We start from the raw sequence: 26222 nt of genomic DNA on the forward strand, positions 1-26222 counted from the left end.
GCCAACAGATCTAAGGGTCATTCTTCCAGCAAAGCTTGAAAACTCTAAGTCTCTGGTATGGGGGTTTAGTGATTTTTCTCCCCCCAAAATAGCCTTTTTGTCAGCTGTAGAGTTCCATCCCTGCCCAGATGAAAGGCCTTATGAAGAGTTTTCTCGGGAGATCTCCTGTGTCTTGTCTAGTATCTACTGTTCTATACCATAATTGCTCCAGGTCTGAATTCCCATTCTAGTTTAAGTAACTTGTGGACAGGAACTGGATTTCTCTATTTTTAGGACTTCCCAACCCTTCTTATGAAAACAGCAAACCTGAATTTTTCTATCTATTAAGTCAGATCATAGCTCCCATGTGGGTAGCCACTGAAGACCTCAGAGTTTCACTGAAATGTTAGTTTTCTTCAGTCTTGGAAGACCAAACAGAGTAAGGCTAAGCCTGTGCTTATATAAGGGAGGGGACACACTTGAAAACATAACAGTTTTTGTTTTTCCTATATAAGAAAGGTTTGGGGTGGGATTTTGGCCAAGCATGCTGAAGTGCCCTGTCTCTGGGAAGAGGAGAGAGAGTAAAAGGTGAGACTGGATTGGGGCTGGGAAAAGTGGAGGGAGCTAAGTAAGAAGAGTATGCACTTTTGCTGGAACTAAAAGCTAACCCTACCCCATCTCGCTGTTTAACCGAGTCTGTGGTTCATCTCCTTACTTGATAGCTGGTTTGGAGGGTCTAGAAGGGGAGTGCAGCTCTTCCTATGCCCCTGACCTGAAAGTAGTGCCACTGCATTGGAGAAGGTTGTCCTTTTTAATCGAACAGACAGCTCTAGGAAGCATCTATATAGAGTGGTGAGGGAGAAGTGAGTGTTTTGTAAGTTTTAGAGAATGACCCATGATAGTCATATTTGGACTTTAAATGAGTGGATTTATGAAGTACATAAACAAGTCAAAGAATAAATGGTAAGAGATAGCAAACAATCATCGGTGTCCAAAGCATCCAGCAGAAATCAATGGGGGAAGGCCTGGTGAGGCAGTCATTTAGAGTCACTGGCAGAGTCCCAGGCAAAGTAGATAGTATCCCCTTGGATAGAACTTCCAAGTAAAATAAATAATAGCTGAAAGGTAACATCATCAAACACAGGTTTACAAACATCCTGCAGAAAACAGCTGGGAAGAAGCTCCATTAAAGAAGCCAGCTGCTGTTCTCCCATGCCAGGGCACCCAGCCAGACTACCAACAAGGGAAGAACAGAGACCACCCGCCATGGACACCCCCTGTTCCATGTCCCCATCTGGGCCATGGAGGTAGATCTCCAAGGAGAAGAGGCCAAGAGCAGGAGCCGGTGCTTCCCTAGCCAAGCCCCACAACTGTGGAGTTCATGGTGGGAGCAGGGGATTTAGCCCAGGCTTCATGTTCACCTTCTGAGAAATGGGGCCATTTGGGTAGTGCGTAGAGCCTGCTTCCAGGAGAGAAGAATGACAGAGACGTAACTGATAGCCCAACTCTCCACAATGCAACACTGTCCCCTTCAACTCTAGTTTCCAAAACTGAACCCCTGCCCCAGAACTGAAGTCTGGGTAGTAAGGTATACTGAACTAACTAGCCAATTTGAAATAATGTCCTCTCGGACATTTGTCCAGTTTTGCCCCAGGCTACTTGACCACTGCTAGCTACATCCTCTGGAACTACCTAGGCATTCTAGTTTTAAATAGTAGGTAATTAGGAAACCATCAGAAGTAAACTGCACAACACATAACTATGAAAATGGGAAAACAAGCCACAAGAGTGATTGGCAAAAATAAATATAAACAGCAACTAAGTTATTGAACATAGCAGAATGAATGTTTACAAACCTAATTAAAATGAAATTTGTCAAATTTGGGAAGCATAACCAATTTCCAATTACATCTTATCATCACATTAGCCCCAGAAGAGATATGCTGGCTGAATTGGCGCTCATTTTAGTTCCAAAATTCTACAATAAAATTGACAGTTTTCATGTGAATCCACTCATTGAGCTAGCGAGGGTAGAAGTCAGTATGTCTCCTGTCTCAGGAAGAACAGAATGCGATGCCCAGAAGTCAGGGAAATATTAAAGATAGTCATTTGCTTTCAGTAAGCTACACAGTGTAGTTTTTTTCCCCCAATCAGTGGGAAAAAATAACAGAGCTGTATTAAATTCCTTCTAACAAAGCATGAAGAAAAGGACCAAGTGGAGTGGGAATCTTAAGATAAAGATGCCAGAACCAGGAGTTAAATAGGAAGCCATCTACTCTGAAACACATTGTAACTTCCCACTGATAAGCCAGCTCTCTTTCTACTTACTTTTGTAAATAACTGAAAGGCAGGGAAATCTGACCACATGGCTTTCCACACAACTAGTAACTGATGGGAATTGACCAGAGCTCAGAGAAGTTCTCAGGAAAATAAAGCCAGCTCCCTGCACCTGGGGCTGGGGACTCATATAACACAGTGGGTCAAAGAAACAAATGTCCATGTGGTCCACATCCATGTCTTACGGGACTTCCTTGTTTCTAGGCCGGCACTCTTACATACAGTGTCACATGCTAACAAACTTTCGTGTATTTGTTCTAAAACCAGCTAGACCTGTGTATAAATGTACCTACAATTTAATTCAATCACCTTACAATCTTATTTCTGCTGTTGTTTTAAACAGAGCTTCCACTGCCTAAAATAGACACAACATGCTCCCCCCCTTCCCCCGGGGGTGGGGGTGGTGAGACATGCTATAACCCAAGATACCTCCAGTAAAACATCAGAGAGAAGGGACAGTGTGAAAACACAGCAACCCAGGGTCACTCTGACTCCATATGGGCATTTTCTGAACAAAGAACCAAGTGCTGGGTGCCTTTTAATTCTCTGTTGAAAATATGACACTTGATAACCTCACTGTGACTGTTTCTCAAAATAGGGACCGGGCCTCACAGCAGATGTCTGGGCTGGTGAAACTTGAGCTGAGTGGCCCGGCAGGCTCTGTGGGAACAGGCAACACAGCCTCTCTGGCTCTTTGTCCACCCTCTCAGAATTCCTGCAACCCACCCCCAGGACTTAGAACTGTGTAAAGATGCCAGACCATGGACTCCAGCTCTACTCACCCACTTCCCAGATAACACCTGCAACAAGAAGTCTAAGCAAAGAACACTAACAATGACAGCATAAACAAAAACAAACCTTGAAAACAGTGTGATGTTTGTCCATCATTGGGATTGACTGATCAATTGACTGAGAACTAGGCATTGGCCTGTGAGAACCATTGGGCTTCCTGTCTTGTTACAATGGAGAAGGAAGAGAGAGAGAAGGGATATTGTATAATGGTTTTTTAAAAATACTTTGTGGTATTTGTTTGTGTGTTATCTGCACCCCTGAATCCCAGAGGCCTCTGTCACTGAGCTCTTGGGATGCTTCAAGCCTGAAGGTGCATCCTGTCTGCTGACCTCACCCTGCCCAGCCCTACATAGGTCTCCAGGAATCCCACTTATTTGTGGGGTAACTGGAGAAGCACCAGGTAAAGAGGGCGGTCTGATGTCCTATTTTTTCTTTAGTGTGATAGCAGGGGACAGATGCTTGTTGCTGCTTTCCAGGGCTCCCCAGTGCAAGCACATTCCTAGTGTCTGATGATGAGATTCTGAGTCAGCTCTTAGATTGCAAGAGGTGTGTGACACAGATGGCTTCATTTTTGCACTGTGTTGCAGGGTCATTTCTGAAGGCATAGGCACCAGGAACTTGACTTTGGCCGTGGACTTTGAAGATTAGACTCCTCCAGTCTCTACTTGATCTCATGGTGAAGGGGTGGCCATTAACCCCATCATACAAAGGGGAAAGAGAGACAATCATAGCATGTATTGTCAGGTCATGCATGTTCCTAATGGTACTGAGATATGAGCCCAATCAGTGTTAACCTTTCCCCATCCCTTTTTAAGGGTCTTCTTTACCTTCTTGCCTCCCACTGAGGGACACTTTTACATTCTGCCCTATGACTCTGTTCTCTACTAACTCAGTGGGGGCTAGGGATTGGCAGACCATGAAACCGGGAGCCTACTCTGTGTATAGAACCACCAATGTTCTTGTCATGGATGAGGCAGGGAACGATGGACATAACATTGGAGTCTTAGATCAGACAGAACAATCTGGACGAAGCAGGGAATGGAGACTCAGACATTAGTATCATGGAGGATAGCTAGATGGAGATTTTCTAGAAAAGATACATCTTTGGCTTGAGATGGGACTTGGGAGTTGGTGAGCCAGGTAGGTGGTGGAGATTTCTTAGGAGTCTACTCTAAAAGTCTGAAGGTGAGAGGAACAGCCAGAGCATCTGTGGCTCTAGAGACATGGAAAGTGCCTCGGCAGAGTTGAAATCAAGTTGGACTTGGGGGAAGAGTAGAAAGATTTTGGGGAATGTCAGGAGGAAGAGGAGAGAGAGTGTGGGGTTGAACCCTAAGCATATGATGAAGTACTGGAAGAGACAAGAGGCTCCTTAGGAAGTTCTGCTCTGGATATCCTTAGGGGCTAGGGTGCTACAGACTTGGATCCTCATGGTGCCTGTATATGCAGGGCCGGGGAGGGGGGGTTCAGTATACTGGATGTTTGTTGTGAGGAAGATTGGAGGAGATGGCCTCTCCCTGGGGATGCCAGAGGCCTACTCTGTATTTTCCTAGGTCTGTTTTGAAAGTGGCCTTTGTCCCTAGGAGATGAGAAAGGCTGATCACAACTATGGAGGTTGTCAGCCAGGCAGGCCATTGATTTTGGTAACACAGCAGTGAACATGGAGATGAGGGGAACAATCAAAGATGGAGGAGAGCTGGAGAGGATGGCCAGATTCCCAGATCCTGAAACCTGCTGTGCGTTCATTGGGGTCTTTGAGCTCTTGGCTGCAGGAGAGCTGAGAGTCCACCTGACTCCCAGACATAGCTGCTTGCTTGCGTCCTTTGCATCAGCAGCAGCCTCTGTGATTCTGAGACAGGACTGTGAGTGGAACAAAACATATCTTTCAGGCTCTAAATAAATAAATAAATAAATAAATAAATAAATAAATATAGATAGATAGATAGATAGATAGATAGATAGATAGATAGTAAGTAACAAAACATATCTTTCAGGCTCTAAATAAATAAATATAGATAGATAGATACATAGATAGATAGATAGATAGATAGATAGATAGATAGATACACCATCCTTAAAGACAGACTACCAAGAAATAATGAGCTTCCAGTTGCATAGCCTTGAAAAGAAGAAAACCCCAAACTCCTTCAGGAGAAGGTTCTACATCATGGCTGAGAAGATGATAGGAAGAATTTCTATATCCAAATTCAATAAAGCTTAAGCACATATGGCCAGCTGGCAGTGTTAGGAGAGCTGACTCATCTTTCCAAGAATACTTAGGCATCTTCCCCATGGGAACGCCTGTGCACCCACACTGCCAACTCCCAGAGGTTTGCACATGCGTTGGGAGGAAGAAGCAGGTGCTGCCAGACATCCTCATTCCATAGGAACTCTGCTCTTCCTCCTTCATAACTTCTGTGTTCTCCTTCGGGCTTTATGGGTTTAAACGGGGTAGGGGGTGGGGGGAGTGGGATAATTCCATTGATGTCATTCTGCAAAGAGCCTTGTGAGCTTTTTGCTGGGAAGCCAGGCAGCAGCATTTTCCCCACCCGTGAAGTACTACATCAGATGGCCCTCATAAAATGTCACTGTGCTCCTCCACTAGGCCTGACTAAGCCCAGTGGAATCTTTCCTTTAGCTCCTGGGACTGCACTGACTACCATAGAAAGCACATGCTCATTTCTATGTAGCGTGAGCAAGTCCCCTGGCCTGGGTAGGGAACAGCCTGAGATGTATGCATGTGTTGGCTAATGGTTTGGCAATTGGTAAGTTTTCTCCCAGTTTACCTCATTTCATTTGTTAAGAATGTTCAAACCTCAGTAAACCAGTATGGGCTTGTTTTTAAAAGTAGATACCCCTTTTTCTGTTTTATTCAACAATACAACAACTCTAGCTTTTACCTGCCATGCTCAGCCCCAGGGTGGAGTATTTGCTGATAGCTAAGTCAAGCACACTACAGGCTTTCTTAACTTGATAGGAGTTCAGTAATAGCTATGAGACCCAGCTCTCAAATGTTCCTCTGTGAAAATGTACCTGATGTCTGGTGAGATATCAGCATTCCCATATGTACTGGTCCCTGAGTTTGGAGGTTGGTCAGACCTAATAGCTTTTGTTACTGTGCTGCAGAGAATCCTATCAGGAAAGGCAATCTTTTTATGGTGAGTTACTGAAAGCGTCCTCCACCCTAGGTCAAAACTAAAATCATATTGTGAATAGCATTTCTTAGTTTTCAGTGGGTTTGCTGCGTAAGTGAGCTTTTCATTGTGCATCTGGAAGAATAGGCTAACGTTCTGCTCTTACACAGATAAAAGGTTTTTCTTTTAATCCCAAAGAGTAAAAATATGTGTGGTTAAGTAGTAGCCATTGATCATTGCCTGTGTCCCCATTAGAGTCATTTCATATAATGCTCATGCCACCACTACCTGGTAAACCTCCCCTTTTTCTGTTCAGCTCTTGAAGAAACTGAGGCCTACAGATTACAATGGTTTGTCCAAATAGAGCCACCTGCTGGAGGACGCACAGTACCTCAGAGACTTGCTGGGTCTGACCTGCGAGACTTGGTGAATCTGGAGTAGGTAGCCATGCCCAGTACTTCATTTGCACTTATGAGAGGGTATCCTGAGGCTGACTGTTGCCCTGAAATGAAGTATTTCTGTAAACTTCCATCCCTGCATCCAATGAGCAGTGAGCTAGACAGCACCTCTCAACAGCTCTCTTGCAAACTATAGTTTGAATGTGGTCTCAGCCTGTCTGTTTTATAAATACATACTCTAGGCCTCGATTATCTGAATCTTGGGTGTCTTCTTTTTTTTTTCTTTATTATTATGTGTTTTAAATTTTATACATCAGCCATGGGTTCCCATCCTCCCCCCTCCCGCCCCCCCCCCCACCTTCCCCCCAGGCCCTCCCCTCCATTCCCATCTCCTCCAGGATCAAGGCACCCGTGGGGATTCATTTAAACCTGGTGGATTCAGTACAGGCAGGTCCTGTCTCTCCTTCCAGACTGAGCATGTGTCCCTGTGTAAGCCCAAGGTTTCAAACAGCCAGCTCATGCACTAAGGACAGATCCTGGTCCCACAGACTGGATGCCTCCCAAACAGATCAAGCTATTCAATTGTCTCACTTATCCAGAGGGCCTGATCCAGCCGGGGGCTCCACAGCCTTTGGTTCATAATTCATGTGCTTCCATTCCTTTGGCTATTTGTCCCTGTGCTTTTTGCAATCTTGGATTCAACAATTCTCGGTCTTGCAGACCCTCCTCTTTCTCCACAGTTGGATACCTGGAACTCCACCTGGGGCCTGGCTGAGGATCTCTGCATCCACTTCCATCAGTTATTGGATGAGAGTTCCAAGACGACTGTTAGGGTGTTTAGTCATCTGATCACCAGACTAGGTCAGATCAGGCTTTCCCTCTACCATTGCCAGCAGACTACAGAGGATATATCATTGTGAATTTCTGGGGACCTCTCCAGCACTCTGCCTATTCCTGTTCTCATGTGGTCATCATTTATCATGGTCTGTCATTCCTCATTCTCCCTTTCTGTTCTTGATCCAGCTGGGATCTCCTGCTCCCCTAAGCTTTCTTTCCCTCAAATCTTGCCCTTCATTACTCCCACTGTTGTCCAGGTTGTTTATGTATATCTCATCCATTTCTAAGTCATTGGGTGATCCTTGGGTCTTTCCTAGGGTCCTGTTTTCTAGGTAGCCTCCCTGGAGTTGTGTAGCAGTCTAGTCATCTTTGTTTTACATCTAGTATCCTCCTATGAGTGAGTACATACCATGTTTGACCTTCTGAGTCTGGGTTACCTCACTCAGGATGATTTTTTTCTAGATCCATCCATTTGCCTGCAAACCTCATGATGTCATTATTTTTCTCTGCTGAGTAGTACTCCATTGTGTATATGTACCCTATTTTCTTTATCCATTCTTCAGTTGAAGGGCATCTAGGTTGTTTCCAGGTTCTGGCTATTACAAACAAAGCTGATACGAACATAGCTGAGCAAATGCCCTTGTGGTATGATTGAGCTTTCCTTGGGTATATGCCCAAGAGTACTATAGCTGGGTCTTGTGGGAGATGGATTCCCAATTTTCTAAGGAAGCGCCATATTGATTTCCAAAGTGGCTGTACCTTGGATGTCTTCTTAGAGTTAAGTTCTGTTTTGAAAGGCAAGGACAGTTGAGAAAGCTTTGGCAGAAGTTTCCTGATTTATCTTTTCCATCATTAGAAGATAATCTTGTCATAGGAGCAATGCCCTGAATTTTGGTATTGCCGAGCCTCAAGAGAAGGTCTTATAGGATTTCTTATCTTGGGTTCCTGAAAGACAACCTGTTTTGCAAAAATCATGTTTACAGGAAGAAGATTTGGTATATCTTGTTTTTGAGAAATTTCCCAGCTTTGGTTATATGTTCAGTGGAGGTTTTGACCCTAGAGGCATTACGGAGCCCTTGGGACTGACTGGGGCCTGCCTCAGCTCAACTACTTGCCATCAGCCTGGGCGTGTATTTCCATCTGTTTGCAAGTTCAGTTCTTTCTCCATTTTCTGAGGCAATTTAACAAGTTCCTGACATTATGTCTGAGTCACATGGAGCCTTAACAGTGGGTGCAGTTCTCAGGGGGCACCCAGTTCTGTTTACAGAGCTTGGCCATAGCCCTCATTAGAGAAGAGGATATATCTGATTGTATGCTGGAAACCTTGCTGAAGGGTGGCCCTTATCCAATCCCTTTCCCTGCAGGGCCCCTGGTGTGCTAAGGCAGTGCATAGGGCCTGCATTTCTACATTAGCTTGGGGCTGTTCGGTTTTGAAAAGTGTTTAAGGCAGTGTAGTGTACACAGCAGCTAGTGCAATGCTCAGGATTCAGCAATGCTGTAGCTGGAATGCTGATGTTCTAGCTGTGTGCTTGTCTGCATGTTGATGAATCTGTTGGATCCTCAGTAGCCTCAGACTGGAGAGAGGAAGCTTGTCACATGAAATTGCTGTTAGGATTGGATACATACAATGGTTTGACGACTAGTTCCTAATTATACAGGGAAATGATAGCTAAAAAATTCACTGTTAATGGATTATAGAAGCAGGAGTTGGCGCTGGACATGACACCCCTTAACTTCTTGACCTGATTGTACTCTGGATGAGAGTGGGGTTTCTGAAATCCTTTGTATAAAGTTGAGCACAAGACAACTGATCACAGGGCCACTCTTTGGCCCAGTGGTTTCTGAGCTGTCTTCCCTGGGCTTAGCACTGTACTGTTGAAGTCTTTGTTTTCTTGGGATTGCTGTCTAGACTTGTGGCTAGTAACTGACACTCAAACAGAACAGAGACAGCTCATTTTGCACTCAAAGGCTCTCTTCCAGGAGAAAGCAAAGACAGGAATCCAGAGACCTCCAGAAGAGAAAGGAAACTCCCCTGTACCTGCAGCATAAACAGATAACGATTTGCTTCATGGTGTGATTGGCAGGCAGGATGTGCCAGCTCTACCTGGTTCCACTAAAATGTCCTGTAAGCAGGTGCTATTTAGCATTAGCTAGGCAGGATATCTTGCTTGGTAAATTGCAGGAATCTCATACTGGCGTTTTTCAGGGGAGTCAGTATCAGCAAACTGTAACTTGATTCTAAATGGTCTTTTAATAATAATAATTTAAAAAAAAAACAAAACAAAACCCTGGAGCCAGATATTGGAATAAATGCTGGGAGATCAGAGAGACAAAAGAACAAGCCACTGCCACGTCTCACCTCTAGGACTCCTTAGCCTGAAGGGCTTCCTCAACCGAAAGGCTTCAGCTGAAAAGGGGCTATTAGCCAAAACCTTGAGTTCCTGTCTCCTCACACCTTATATATTGCTCTCTGCCCAGCCATATCACTTCCTTCTTAGTGCTGAGATTAAAGGCATGTGCACTTCCCAAGCAAAGGCATGAAATCTCAAGTGCTGGGATTAAAGACATGTGATTCCTAAGTACTGGTATTAATGGTGTGTGCCACCACTGCTTAGTTCTGTTTCTTTCCTAGACTGAATCAATCTCATGTAGTCCAGGGTTACTTTGAACTCAGAGATTCATACAGATCTCTGCCTCCTGAGTACTAGGATTAAAGGTGTATGCCACCACTACCTAGCCTCTGTGTTTAATCTAGTGGCTTGTTCTGTCCTCTGATCTTCAGGCAAATTTTATCAGGGTACACAATATATCACCACATTTCTCCTTTTTGTCTAAAATAATAAAAGAACTAATATAAGAAAAATTATATATAATAAGTATATATAATATATACAGTCAAGAATTACATTAATGATGCCCAGTTCATTAACATTTGACAGACTCAGAGAAAATACTCCATTATTTATCCTATTTTGGTAAGTCCAAAATGTTGCACCTAATTCACTTTCTATCTTAACTTGTATTACCAATGCAAAACTATCTTTTGATGTCTTTCAAACTTATATAATTTACACCTCTTTAGTGATTTTCTTTTCTGAATTTTTTTAACAAGGAAAACTATAACTATCTAATCTTCAACATCCTCAGAGACTCGAGAAGGAAATGATATTAACTGAGTAAGCAGGAAGTACAAACAAGTGACTTTCAAAAAAATGTGAGAAATGATAGAAACAGCTGGCTGCCTGGACAGTCACCCAAGGTTCCACTGCAACATTGAGGCATCCATCTTTGGCTTACAGACTTAGCATATCTAACAGACTTTTCTGTGAAGCAGGATTTTCTGAAGGGCCTTCCCACCTTGCCTTGGCAAGGTATGGTAGCCCTTCCTTTTGTGTCCTGCTTGTCCATTTTGGACAGCATACTGTCAGCAATTGAGGTAAGGGCACTTTCTTGCCCAGTGGCTAACTTGCCACAAAGAAAGTAAATTCCATATGGAGTTTCTTTGATGCCCATCATCTTCTCTGAAGTAGATTGATGCTGCCAGGACCAGACATATCTCAATGTCATTAAAAAAATGAATCTATGTTATTAAAACATCTTAAATGCCATATTCTGAGGATCTCTGAAGTGTTTGAAGATGTCCTTTCTATCTAAAATATATCTGTTTGACCTTGAAAACATACCTAATATGACTACAACTTTGATCATAATAACTAACTTTCATTTCTTTATATTCTAATAATTACTTTCAAGGACTAGCAATTTGCATTACATTGTTAAATGAGCTGTATAGATACAATACCTTGCACAAGTGTAAAAGTGTAAGTACAGTATATTCCAACAAAAATAATCTCAACTTTGTATCAATATACACAATTTGTATACAATATGGAAAAATCTAATCCAATGTAAAATACTTAAAACTAGTAGTTGCTTTTTAAAAGTAGATTCAATAATCTACCCTTTTATCCTATTATTTCTATATAATACATTTTATATCATATTCCCCTTTCTTCTTTTAGAAAGAGATTGACTATAACCAATAACAATTTTTAACCAACCCCTAAGTAAAGACAAACATCCGTAATCCATTTTGGGGGCATAGTTTTGTAGGCTACTTCCTGCTAATTGGGGATGCTGGTAATTTTATGGGGACACAAAGAAAATTTTGGATTATGGTCAAGTCCTGACAAGAGTAGTGTGTGAGGCTGTATCATCTCAGCTAGCATCTCAGTATTGTCCTGAGCAGTTTATAGTCCAAAGCTGATCTTTGGTTGATGTTTGTCAGCTTAATGGTGTCATCATCATCCTGATGATTATTGTTGTGGGGTCCCATCATCTTTTTTGGAGACTTCAAATATCAGTGTTAGGTGTGGTCATGGTTCATTGCAGAAAATCTTTTTCTTGCAACAAGTTTTCTGAATGATTTTTCTTTGTTCTTCAGATGTCTCTTGTGTCTAGTGTTCTTTGATTCTTTAGCTTTCATTCTCCTGAAAGACAAAAGCAAAACCCATCCCCAACCCTAACTTGGGGGAGTTTCCAAATCTAATCTTTATCAATTTTGATTTATAATTTTTCCGTAAATTTTTGTTTTATTTTCTAAAGCTATTCTATCATCCAGAGCAGTATGGTTTCTTACAATAGGCCTTAGGTTATTTAATTGCCCTGAGACGGAGTTTCTTCCATGATAACAGGAAAACCCTGAAAGGAATTTGACCTTTGAAAGGTCCCTCAGGGTGTTTTCTACAGGCAAAGGCAAGGGATTACCTTGCCTGTCCCTTGTTGATCTACATTTGTTAGTCCAATGTCTGCCTTTGCCATACCTTTGCATAATCCAGATGAGAGGGGCTTTCTGTTGGGTTTATTCCTTGAAAAAAACATTATTTCTAGTAACACCCTGTTTACAGTCCCTTCTTAGGTGACTGTGTTTACTGTAATTGAAACATTTGACATTATATTTTTCTTCAAACCTCTGGAAATCATCTCTTCTATCCAAGCATCATCATGAGATTCAATATTTATTGTATCTTGGATCTATTTTCCCAAGGGTGCTGATCTTGCCTTTAAGGCCCTAATTACCCTTTTGCATTGTGCATTAGCATTTTCAAAAGCCAGAGATTCAATAATTATATTCTAGCTTCTGAATTTGGTGTCATTCTATTTACTGCTGGAGCCAATCTTAGTAAGAAATCAGTGAAGATTTCTTTTGGGCTGTGTATAACTTTAGTAAATGACTCAATTTTCTTTCCTACTTCTTCAGTTCTGTCCCAAGCATTCAAGGCTGCCATGTGGCATAAAGCCAGGGTGTGGTCATCGTATAAAGATTGTCTTTCTACATCAGCATAATCACCTTATCCAAGAAGTTGATCTTGGGTCATTTCAAGACCTCTGGCCCTACTTCATTGTTCAATGGTCTTAGTGTCATCCTTCCACCAGGTCCTCTATTGTAATTGGGGACCAGCCTCTAAGATTGGTGTAAGCAAATCTCCCAGTCTTGAGGGATAATTCCATTACAAGCTGACCATGAGTTTAACATCTGCTTCACAAAAGATTAGTGGATGTCATATGAGACTATTGCTTATTTGAGTCTCCTGAAATTTAACATTTGCACAGGAGTCAATTCAGCTTATATCCAGTCATGGGGATATCTATCATTTGGCAGTTCCTGTAAGGTTACTAGGTAAATTAAGATTGGCTGTTTGAAAGCATTAGGTAGTTTCTCTGTAACCTTATAATGCAAGGTTGAGATTTCTTCTCCTTTAAATTCTTCTGTCTGGGTCTGAATATCTCTATGATCTGTTTTAACAAGTTTTTCTAAAACTTTTATCTTGGCACTCATATTAACCAACTTTTTTAAATGATAAAATAGAAATGATCAAACAAATAATATTTATAATTGACATTACATAAATCCCATCAACATTAATTATCCTATCATTTAATTGTTCCATTATTAGATTGTCTATTATTATCTTATTATCAGAGACCAAACTCCCTCCATTGTAAAATGTTTCCTAATTTTTTCTTTTAACCAATTCCTACCTTTAACAAATCTTTTTTTTTTCATTTTTCTTTATTAAGAAATTTTCTACTCACTCCACATACTCCAAAGAACCCCCTCCTCTCTCTTCCCACCCCCAGCCCTCTTCCCCAAGCCACCCCTCATCCCCACATCCCCCAAATCGAGGTCTCCCATGGGGAGTCAGCAGAGCCCAGCACACTGAACCTAGGCAGGTCCAAGCCCCTTCCCACTGCACCAAAGCTGTGCAAGGTGTCACACCACAGGCACTGGATTCCAGAAGCCTGCCCATAGACCAGGGACAGATCCAGATCCCCCTGCCTGGGTGCCCCCCAAACAGTTTGAGCCAAACAACCATCTTCTATGTCCAGAGGGCCTAGTCCAGTCCCATGGGGGCTCCACAGCCACCAGTCCACAGTTCATGGGCTTCCACTAGTGTGGCCGGTCATCTCTACACGTCCTCCCATCATGATCTCGACGTCCCTCGCCTGTGATATCTCTCCTCATAGATGAGGACATCATGGGAATAGGAAGAGGCAGGGTGCTAGGGAGGCTCTCAGGAATCCACAAGATTGACCCCACCTTGGTCTGCTGGCAGTGGTCCAGAAGTGCCTGGACTGGTCTACTCTGGTGACCAGCCTAGCAAATAACCTAGCTGTCATCATAGAGCCTTTGTCCAGTGACTGATGGAGGCAGATACAGACATCCACAGCCAGGCACCAGGCTGAGCTCTGGGAACCGTTTAACAAATCTTAATTGACTCACCAAATCTGCTGTCAATGATGATTCAGATAATGGTGTCGCCGCAGCCCGAGGAGGGGGGCCCAAGGAAAGCCAAAACCCACCAGGAGAGGAAAGAAATGAAAGATCCAGCTTTCTGCACAGGGAAAAATGTATGAAAGTGGCTAACTCCTGTGGTTTTTGGAGCCAAAAAAACCTATGGAGTTTACTGCAGAGAGGCTGTAACAAAAACTTAGCCAGCAGGGTGGGGACCCTGGCCTTGTGTAGCTCTAGCGTGGGCCACAGACAAGCAGCTTTTTCGTGAATTTGTGTCCCAGAAGTTGGACACCAGCTGTAGCTCTAATTTCTAAATGGTCTTTTAATATAAAAAAACGAACAAACCCAAAGCCAGATATTGGGGTCAATGCTGAAATATCAGAGAGACAAAGGAACAAGCCACTGTCACGTCTTATCTCTAGGACTCCTCAGTCTGAAAGGGCTTCCTCAGCAAAAGGCTTCAGCTGAAAAGGGACTCTCAGACAAACAAGCACTAGTTCCTGCCTCTTCATGCCTTCTGTGTCCTCTGGTCCTGCGTGGCTTAAAAAAAAAAAAAAAATGTATGCATGGTGGTGCACACCTTTAATCCTAACACTCGGGAGGCAGAGCCAGGCGGATCTCTGTGAGTTCAAGGCCAGCCTGGTTTACAGAGCAAGATCCAGGTCAGGCACCAAAACTACACAGAAAAACCCTGTCTCAAAAAAAAAAAAAATTGTTTTTATGCCTCTATGTCTGCAGCTGAAGGTTCTGATGGAGAGATAAGAGAAACACAAAGTAGATACCCTTTAGGTGCTGGCCTTAGGGCTACATAGAAGTGGAAGAGGTATGAATGTTCCCTGTTCAGTCTACGGACCCTGGACTCCCTCATCCTGGGCCTCTGTAGTCTGAGTGAAGGCCTTTGATCCCCTATGGAATTTGGGTTTAATTCATCTGTCTGCATAGAGCCTGAAATTTGCAGTCTCTGGACCATGCAGCCCATGTCTTCATAGGTCCTCTAGCTTTCAGGGACCAGGTTTCAAGTACTCTTTTCTCTAGTGAAAAGCTGGCAGAAATAAAACTCAACTGGGAGCCATGAGCTGATGAGAAAACTAGCAAGTACTCAGGAGCATGGATGTAGGATGGTCCCACATCATTTGGAGCCACAACTGATAACTTGGAAATGCCAGAACTGTTTTCTTATATAATATACTTTTTATAAACAGTTCCTGCCAGGCACACCCACTGTTTTAACTTGGAGAGCTGGAAAGGAGTTGGGTTGTATGCCAGTGATTCATCTCCTGAAGAGCCCTGGGTGGCCCTACCTGGTGGCGGCTGAGCAGCACCTGCCCTGGGTGTGCCCAAGAGGAGCCAGGCAAGGCCCTAGCACTAAGGACTTCATGGCACTTGGGCAGAAGCTTGACCCTCTCTCATGTGCTCCTATATTCTTGAATCTTAGCTTCTGTAGATTGACGATTTGCATAGATCTTTGACAGCCATCTCCTTGGTAGCACTCATGAGGTTGTTTACAAGTGAGTGAAGATGACTCAGGATATCTGTTTGAACAGCAGGGGTTCTCTCTGTGTTGTTCAAAAGTACAGGAAATGTGCAATTTTCTGTTTCTCACTACCGCTATGTTCTTTTGTTTGTTTTTTGTTTTTGTTTTTCAAGACAAAGTTTACAAGTTTCTCTATGTAGCTCTGACTGTTCTGGAACTTTATCTGTATGCCAGGTTGACCTTGAACCTAGAGATCCACCTGCCTCTGTCTTCTGAGTTCTGGGATTAAAGGCATAGGCCACCATACCCAGCTATGACTATGTTCTATGGAGGACATTCAGAGAAGCCATGCCTGCAAGCATGGAGAAGGGAAAGATCTTTACCCTAAGGCTGTATACTTCACCCACACTAGAAACCTCTGCTCCCTAATGCACACATCCTTGACAAGCCCAACTATAACATATCTGCATCAGTACATTGTCCCTTGGTGGAAGATGAGTCAGGAGGGAGCCAGGGTCAAGGCTTCATCATATTCCATGCACAGCTTGCTTCCTCCATCAGGATCCCCACCCATGTTAACCATGACCTCCTAAGAGACAGTTTAAAATCTCTATCCGCTTCCTCTTCAGGCTCAGCATCCTTGCTTCATCTGGCAGCCTGCTCATCAAAACAGCCACCTGCTATGAACACAGGTGAACAAATATCTAGTCAAGCCTCCTTTTTCAGTTATTCAGCATTTATATCTAGAAGGACTTGTTAGTCATATGGTAATTCTAACTTTTTTCCTGTCTCCTGTAGTGTCTGTGCTGCTGCATAGGCTCAGTAGTGCACAGGTGTTCCATCTCTATAGTATCTTAATGGCTACATTTCAGTGTCCAGTGAAATAAATGTTGTAGCTATGATAATGCTATTTTAACATTTGATTACAATCCATACATTTCAGATGTTAGGATTTAGCTGGACAGTGACAGGCACAAGGCACATTTTCAGCTCCTTATGGAGTTTCAGGCTGAGTGTAGAGAAGTGGAGACTCTTCATCTTGGTCATAGGTCTTTCTCCAGGCCTGTCACATCCAGAGATGAGCACTCAGAAACTGTGGTCTTCTAGGGACCTACACAGGACAAAGAGTAGGGAGAGGGCAGAGTGCCATGAGGCTCATACAGGTGGGGCTGCTCCAGACTATGAACCAGTTGTCAGGACAGTGGGAGAGACATGGGAGACATTGAAGACCCCAAAGGTGTGGTTATCAGTATAGTCTGGTGGGGCAAAGATGTATGATGTCACTGAGGTGGAAACCCCCTCTGTCACTGGAATGGACACAGCTGACTTTGCTGTGACTGTGTTCAGTACACTGTCACATTTCCTCTTTAACAGAAAGAACTAGAAATTATGTTGTGGTTTTGAAAGAATTCTGTTTTTTCTTAAATATTGCCTGACTTGCCACATGTATGTATATGATGCGCGCATGCGCGCAAGTACACACACACACACACACACACACACACACACACACCTCACTGTCCCGAGCAAAAAGCTCTATTCAGAGTACTCACAGCCTTCCAAGTTGTATCAGGCCATAGTCAATGGGCTTTCCCAGATAGTTTGTGGGATGTGCTGTGAGGAACAGCACCCAGCTCATGATTCCTAAACACTGTGGAAGGAACCTGATGAGGGCGGTGTAACTGACTGGGAAAGAAGCTGGCTATGTGACTGTGGAGTTGTGAGGTTCATGACCACTGGGCTCATGAACACAGTAGGGTGGATAAAGTGATATCACAAGGTATCCAGAAGATGGTAACGGGGTTGCTTTTGAAATGAGTGAAGGGATGGATGACAGCTGTTGCCTCGCTATGCTCCTGTAATGGTACTGAACACTGAGCTGCTTCCTAGCCAATTCTGCTCTGCTCAATTGGAAAGGCATTTCTTCTCTAAAAATTACAAAATAAACTTTATTTGTCTAAGCAACTGTGGGAGGTAATTCATAGACTGGGTTTCCAGCTTGGAGTTAAGGCTAATTGGTGAATGTTTCTTTGTCTTTGTCTTTTTCATCTCCGAAATGGATTTGACAGCTGTCCTTCAAAGAGACTCAATACTATAGTGGTAAATTATCTGGGTTTGAGGGTAGCTCTACGTCTTTGTAATGTTGGGGGGATGGGCCCCTTTGTTATCTATAACATAGGAAAAGTCTTACCTTTGAAAGTGGCACAGATGGAAGGAAATAGGAATTAATAAATAATGGGACCTCTAATACTAAGGATTTTATTTTTATTTTAAATTGTTTTTTCATGGTTTTGTCTTATAGAACCCAGATTTGGCATGAAAGCTACTATGTAGCTCAGGCTGGCCTGGAGCTTGTTATCTTCCTTCCTACCTCAGCCTCTTGCGTGTGTTGGAGCTATATGAGTGTACCACTATTCCTGGGTATTTTTGACTTTTATGTCTATGCATGAAAGGAAATAAGCAATAACAGTTAAAATATAGCATAACATACAAATATTATAATATAAATCTGATGTTTTTATTTTTTAAACTTAATTTATAATTACTTCTCACAGCAGTGATTAGTAACCAAGTGCCATTCCTCAGTCTGTGTTAACTATGATGGGGACATCTGGAAGCTTACAGCCTCTTCTGGATCCCATTTCCTGCTTGTTCTCATTTCTAAATGATGGCTCATGTTTTACAAGTAACACACATTACAGTAGCAAAGCACATGTCATATCTGGCATCGTCCACTGCTAATTGTTCACTGTGTCTTTCTAGACTGTTGTAGAATCTGTTGCTAGAATGTAGCCCTCTCTAAAAATGGTTTCCTAAACAACTATTTTGAAATTTTCTATTTTTTAAAATTATTTTCAAAAACATCTGGTTTTGCTCATTGAATTATACATTTTTAACTATTAGTACCAATATCCCAATATAAAATAATGTATTGATTTTTTTATTGAGATGTCCTATTATTTAATTTCCTGGTTGGTATGTGGTTAGATTAATTGTCTACCATTAGAAATGATGTCATCATATCACATAGTATAGTCTTATGAGTTTTTGAGAATGAATTTCTAGAAGCCTGTCTGGTATCATTGAAACCTCATGCCAGAATGCCTACAGAAATTCAGGTGGGCAACAGAGCTCAGGGTGTGTGAAGGGCTCTCATCGCCTCTGTGTGGGTCTTCTGGCTGGGGCTGGACAGGGCAGGCAGGAAGTAGGCAGTAGGAGCATGGGGCATCAGCTAGGTATGGTTCCTACCTCTGCCTGATATTGAGTGATTATGGGCTTTTAATTAAGCTATAAATCAATCTGGGTTGCAAAATATTTTGAAGTCTGGAAAGTGACTATTGAATGAATAGGTAGTTATTAAGCAAATTATGATGGTTATTTGGCTCAGGGCATCCAGTATTACAGGTTCATAGATCCAGGCCCTCAAAACTGGTCCTAGTTCCTGAGCTGGTAAAGGTGGACACAAGAGCTTTGCAGAAAATTAGGTATGACCACCTACTTGTTAGTAGTGAGCCAGCATGGAGAATCCAGAAAGGACCAGGCCAGCAAACTCATCTGTACACACCTACCAGGGTGGGTAGAAAATAGGACATGTTGCTTACAGACGGGGACAACATTTTTAGAATGTTTCTTTTTCAGAAACACTTTCAGAAATGCTTCTTCTCATGTTGTTTCTTTGAACTGGTTTGGTTTTTACTTGTTTGTGAAAGATATTATCTGTTAGGACTGGAGACTGCTGACACAGAACTTTAAAAGGTCTCCATAGCTTTCAAGGTATTTCTGAAGCAAGCCATGAATGCTTTTAAGGATGAATCATTTGGAGGCAAGCATAAAACCCTCATCTAGTGTCTCTGTGTTATCATTTTCAAGAAGGAAGATGAAGGCCCGTGCTCCACCACCTCCTGGAAAGACTACTGCCCAGAGTGTCCACAGTGAACAGAAACTGCCTCATGATGCCACACTGGGTTCACAGCAAAGCCTGGTCCACATGAAGGAGGGACTACAGAATAGCACCTTGGACATCACTGTGGTTCTGCCCAGTGGACTGGAGAAACAGAGTGTGGTCAGTGGAAGGTAAGATCCTGGTACCTGGGTGATACATAGCTCCTGTGTTCTGCCTCATGCATGTGGGAAGAAAAGGACGAATGGGTGTAGGCATGCCATACTTAGTTCTATGTTGAATCTGACTCAGTTAGAATACATGCTATGGATTGGTACAAGATCACAGCCTAGGAGAACCAGAACAGTCCCACTGGGAAGAGTGTGGGCTGACTGGTCCAGCCAGGATCTCTGTAGGGGACCCAGAGCTAAAAGCCCACACTGGTAGAGTTTGGGCTCAGAGAAAAGTATAGAGATACATATCATATATTTTCAGGTTTACTTTATGTGATAGTTAAACATAATATTGATGAGTATTGCTTCCAGCCTCAGTCTATAGCCACAACTGGAATTGGTGTGTTCTAAGATACCATGCCTTTACTTATAACGGGTAATATCACAATGTCCTTGGAGGTCTCACCACCAGCATAGAGTAAGGAGATTTTTTTCAGCAGGGTTCCTCCTCCTTGCCGCCATTGTCACAGGTGTAGGGAGATCTTCACATTAGCATCAAAGGAGCTTCTTGGGCTTGAGACTGATACCTGGTGGCATTTCCCCAGGCCCAGCTCAGAGACTGTGAATTGTGAGAGTTTCTGTGTGTATCTGGTTGTTTTATAGAACAGTCATTATGTTTAGTGCACATTTCCCACAAAGTCAGGAGTATGTTACACTATCATACCATAGTTTAAAAATGATTTTAGAATGCATGCCAGTCTACCAGTAAATGTATATTTCCCATTTTTACACTTTGTCCCAGTTGATAGTTACCACTTTTTCTCCCCTTAGCTTGCGGCGTCTGGATAGTAACACATGAATCTACAAACACAGGAAAAGGTGGGGTTCCTCCTAGGAAGTAGAAATATCTCTGAAAAAAACAAACAAACAAACAAACAACAACAACAACAACAAAACACTTTCAAGTGAATGCATTGTGCTCCCTCTCTCCTTCAATTTCTTCTTCCCTTTAGAGCAGAAGTTACCACCGTGCAGTTTTGTGAGATTGCCACAGAGACGAGGCAGAACCTTATAAATGATTCAGATAACATTCTCTTTTCTAAGCAGGGAAGCTTAGAGTAGGGGGGGTGGGGAAGAGTCAGCATCAACCTGGAGGCCTCTGTCCCTGGGCCGCCCTCTGGGTGCTACAGGTGAAGGTGTGCTTCCCTAGATGTCAGATTCCTGACTCTTTGCTTTTTCGTTCCTTTTTTTGTTTTTTTCTCTTCTGCTTAAGCAGTGGCTTTAGCAAAGGACATGCTCATCTTGCCCTAAATAGCACTTTACAAAACATAGCCAGCCTTGAACCTTGTGTTTCCTGATGGGCAAGAATCTCCTAGAGGAAACATGCATGATTGAATGCTTATGACCCCATTCTGCAAATCATAGTTTTTGATTTTTTGAGCTTCTCTGGAACTTAGGGACTTTTACTTGTGTTTCTATCTGTTCTTAAATATTAAGATGTAAGGATGGGGCTTGGAACTGTTCCTGACTAAGAGAGAAGGCCTGGCAGGCCTTTACGAGTTGGGCTGCCAGCTCTCTGCATGGCGAGTGGGAAGGAAGCCAGCAGCCCCATTGCTTTAATTGGGAGCACAAGTGAAGAGAACATCTTTGAAGACACAGTCCCCTCAGCCCTGGGGGAGCTTCTTAAAAGGCTAGTAAGTGTTGACAGTGTTAGGCTGTGTCATTTTTAGTGTAGAAAATTAGTCACATCCACATTGGTTCACAGAGCTAAGGGGCATCTGGCAGGGGAAGGCAAGTGCTTCTTTTTCCAGAATAGATGAAATCTCTCCCAGGATGCAGTCCTGATTCTGCCCCTAAGAACCATTGTGCCCTAAACACCACAGAATAGACAAGTTTATACCTGTGCAGGGAATTCCAGGTCATGAGCCTTGTAAAGCAGCATAAGACTTCCACTTCCTAGTTATTAAGTCTATGATAGAGGCTATTAAAGAACATCGTTATTTACAGGAGTTTCCATACCCAATTTCCCCCTCCTTCCTTCCTTCCTTCCATTCCTCCCTCCCTCCCTCCCTTCCTCTCTCCCTCCCTCCCTCCCTCCCTCCCTCCCTTTTAAATAAAGGAGATTGTCTTTTCTGTGGAAATAGCAAAATTGAGGGTCTGACATTTGAATGGCAAAGAGCTTGCTGTCCTGAGAAAGGAAATGAGTATTTTCACACACCCACAGCCCGATAGTTTGTAGAAGGTACTGTCATTGTTTGGATGGTGGTCCAGGGGAAGTATTATTTTGTGGGCTCTTGATAGGTTACTAAATAGTAAAATGTTCATTTATCCATCAAGCAAAAGAAATAATATCAAGTCACTGGGCAGAAGGTATCTCAGGCAGCAGGGAAAGGGGGAACATTTGCTGAGCAGCCCACATATGAAACAGGCAGGTCCACGTTACAGAGTCTAGAGTAAGAAGGAAAGGTAGATGGACCTGCTCATGCAGTGGTGTTTCTGCAGCCTACACAAATTAAGAAATCTGGCTTTGGAGCACTAATTTTCTTCAAACCCAAGGAAAAACAAACATAGTGAGTGGCATATAAAATTTAGATGAATTTTTAAGACAACCAGAATTCATTGCTCTAAGGGTAGTTAGGTGTGTCCAGGTCTGCCACAGTACAACCTCTCAGTGAGGATTGTATAGAAGATACCTGCCTCTCCTATATGCTGGATACAGAATGGTATAGACCAGTGGTTCTCAACCTGTGGGTCTCAACTCCTTTGGGGTCAAACGACCTTCTCACAGGGGTCACCTATTGATATACTACACTGCATATCAGATATTTACATTACGATTCATAACAGTAGCAAAATTAGAGTTATGAAGTAGCAGTGAAATAATTTTATGGTTGGAGGTCACCCCAACTGTATTAAAGGGTTGCATCATTAGGAAGGCTGAGAACCACTGCTGTAGACACTGAAGAAAGGTGACCTCTAAGACGCAGGTGAAAAACAGTAAGGACAGAGTTAAAAAAGGACAAGAGTAACTGTGGTCAGAAAAGGGATACCATACCTTGGGGGCAGAACCTGTCCACACTTGCTCCCATAACCCGCATCATAGGGGATCACTACTGAACAGGATAAGCACCAGGTTCTCCTGGATTCCCAGCTTAAGCTTATCTCCTCTCTCCAGAACAAAGATTCCAGGCAACGTTGCTTTCAGATTGCTTTTAAGTTCAGTTGCAATGTGCACCTCTCTCTAAACCCATATTATTAGACCTTGTATAGACAGGCAACAGCTGCATGGCCTTGGGAGATCAAGTCTCTGGAATTTTACTCCATTGTTCCTCTATAGCATTTGTTAACCAGGACCCAGGCTTTCATGAGACTGGTTTCTGATTAGAGATTTCAGCTTCATATCTGAAATCCTGCCTTTGGCCACCAGACCTCCCTGTCTGTGGGCCTTTTTCTGGTCTCCTGTCTTGTTCTTGACTGTATTACTGTCTTGTCCACATGTTCCCTGGTAAAGATCCTCAGTACAGACTGTCTGCCAAGGGCCTTGATTACGTCTTACCTTTCCTCTTTGATGCCACATGAACCTGTCAAACTGGACTTTCTCTCAGGATCTGTACTGGCCTTGTGGTATGCCTCACCCAGAGCTTAGGGCCACATGCTGGCCTTGGTCCATACCAGAAACTAGGACACATTGGAACAGTTTGAGATTTGGCCATGTGTGTAAATTCAGTTTAAGACTGCTGGGATATACCTGAAAGCACTTTGTGTACCTAGCACCCAGTGACCATTCAGTCAACATAGGTTCCCAGTGTACAAGTCATGATACTTTAGTATCATGACATTCTAAAGGTGAGCCTCTACACCTGTAACATTGGCACCACCAGGGCTCTTGTAAGAAGTATAGGTTTGGGGGTTGGGGATTTAGCTCAGTGGTAGAGTGCTTGCTTAGCAAGTGCAAGGCCCTGGGTTTGGTCTTCAACTCTGGAAAAAAAAAGTGTAGGTTTTTCAGCCCCACCCAAGCTTGGCTGAATCAGAACACCATGGGTGGGGTCCATCAAACTAAGTCTCCATAGCCCTAAAGTTTCAGATAGCATCCTTCTCAGGAGTTCTGCTAACAGCATGCTCTTGGCTGTGCCCTTGGCCAGGCACTCTGTCCTGACAGTGAGTTTGGGCTCTTCCTGGCCTGATGACATGAGGAAGGAGATTGGAGTACTATATGTACTCCATCGTCTTTATCACCCAGACACCCAGACGGAGTGTCCCCAGTGCCTTTCTACTTATCCCATCCATCTGAGGGTATGGTATCACAACAGCTTGTGATCTAGAGAGAAATTCCCTTCAGTCCAGGAGGGCAGTTGGTTTGTGGCCCCTCTAACTTTGCCCTGTTGGCCTCTGCGTGGCTCACCAGCATGGGGATAGTGGCAGCACAGGACTTTTCATTTCTTGTTCAGTCCCTTAGTATAACTCTGAAAACAGCCACATAAGGCAGAAGACCTTACTGAAGTCACTGACTTGGGAAAAACCAAGTTTTAAAATTTGTTTACATTTAGAAAGCAATATATGTATATTATACATACATATATATGAAAAAAATTTCTTTTCCCCCGAGACAGGGTTTCCTGACTCTCCTGAAATTCACTTTGAAGACCAGGATAGACTTGAACTCACAGAGATCTCACTAACTGCCTCCTGAGTGCTGGGATTAAAGGTCACCACTGCCTAGCAGAAAGCAATATTTTTAAGAGAAAGTAGTTTATAAAAATTCTTCTCACTTTTCAAATTTATGATTAGGTTTATAATAAGTGCCCAGAGACAGTTTCATCTGTGTTATGAATGTTAAAAGGCATTGGGCAGCAGAGGGCAAAGCAGCTGAATGAAAAAAAGCCATGGAGGATAAATGGGAGGAAAAAATTAAAAGAGACTGGCAGTTATAAGTGAGCCCTCCAGCTCTGCTTACTTGTTTTTGGGAGATAGTCACTCCCCCTTTATTACTATAATTTTTGTTCTTCTATTAAGCATGTGATTTCGCCTTAATTTTAAATGGGTGATTAGGTAGAGAATTGGCACAGAGGGCTATTTGTGTATTTTATTCAGATTCTTGAGTGTTCCTATGGCATCATCCCTGGGGGCCAGATCTCTAGCACTTCCTGATTTTCTCCCATGCCTGACTATGCCTTTGACATTCTGAGTGTGTCTGATTGCTAAGGTTCATTCCTTAGGAGATAGGGGAAACTCCTTTGCAATTCAAGGGTCTGATGTCACTTGCTGAGAACAGGGTGGCACTTAGTCACATACACTGTGATCCTCTGCTAGAGTAGTATACAATTCACATGGAACAGAGCAGTAAACTGTCATTTTCTTAGCAAGCAGTGACATGGTGCCTACATCTGGGCTGACGGTGTTTAGTGTCTTGAAGCTATTAATTTATGGAAATCTCCAACAACCCTTTGTAGCTAGAGTTTTCCTGGTCCGGACTGGCCCACAATCAGGACAAATCTCTCTCCCCTGCCAGTCCTGCAGCTACTCAGACCCAACTAAGTAAAAGGGGAAGTGCTGTGGATGATTGATTGATAAATAAAGTGCTGATTGGCCAGTAGCTAGGCAGGAAGTATAGGCAAGACAAGGAGAGAGGAGAATTCTGGGAAGTGGAAGGCTGAGGCAGAGAGAAGCTGCCAGCCACCACAATGAGAAGCAGATGTTAAGATACTGGTAAGCCATGAGCCACATGGCAAGGTATAGATTTATAGAAATGGGTTAATTTAAGATATAAGAACAGATAGCAAGAAGCCTGCCATGGCCATATAGTTTATAAGTAATGTAAGTCTCTGTGTGTTTACTTGGGGGACATTAGTGGGAGAGATTTGTCCCAACTGCCAGCAGGCCCGGAAACAGGAAAACTTCAGCTCCAACCCTCTAAGGTGGGCTCTAGCCTAATGGGGAAACTAAGGTAAAAAGCAGTACAGGCACTTTTCTTGGGCCAGAGAGGCCATGTGCAGTGATCCCAGGATTCCACACAGGCAGGCTATCTGAGTATCACTAACAGAATGCTGCCGTGTGAAAGACACCAGTCCCTGACTAGAGGATGATGTCAGGAAAGCTGTGGACCAGGGGCCAGGACTTCTCTAGGAGTTCATGGGAGGAGAGGCCAGACTCAGCAGGTGGTGAGAATGATGAAGAGTGGCCAAGCACCCTTGCCAGGCTTTGGAAAATTCTCTGTGGTACAGTAACCCAGTGACCTACTAAGACTGTGTGGAGGTATACACATACCACTCCATTAATAAAGTCATTAGTTCTTGGTCCATAGGCAACAGGAGGCAAGTTGGGATCTGATGGGTCTGTAATAAAAACCCACAGGGACTATAGGCAGCTAGCACCTCTGTCCATTCTTAGGCATTGCTACTATGCAGAGAGCCATCTTTCCCTTTCTG

The 26222-nt window shown here is 43.2% G+C and overlaps 1 protein-coding gene across 4 annotated transcripts in view; it reads left to right on the plus strand.

Annotated features, from left to right (window-relative positions):
- Positions 1–26222, plus strand: part of Cobl (cordon-bleu WH2 repeat protein) — a 232127-nt gene that overhangs the window by 61932 nt on the left and 143973 nt on the right. For all 4 annotated transcript variants that reach the window (XM_036201372.1, XM_036201374.1, XM_036201373.1 and 1 more), the window contains exon 2: positions 19615–19818. In XM_036201372.1, the coding sequence (XP_036057265.1) occupies positions 19615–19818 (204 nt within the window). The remainder of the gene's footprint in view (positions 1–19614; positions 19819–26222) is intronic.

Source organism: Onychomys torridus, chromosome 10, assembly GCF_903995425.1.
Source record: "Onychomys torridus chromosome 10, mOncTor1.1, whole genome shotgun sequence".
NCBI lineage: Eukaryota > Metazoa > Chordata > Mammalia > Rodentia > Cricetidae > Onychomys > Onychomys torridus.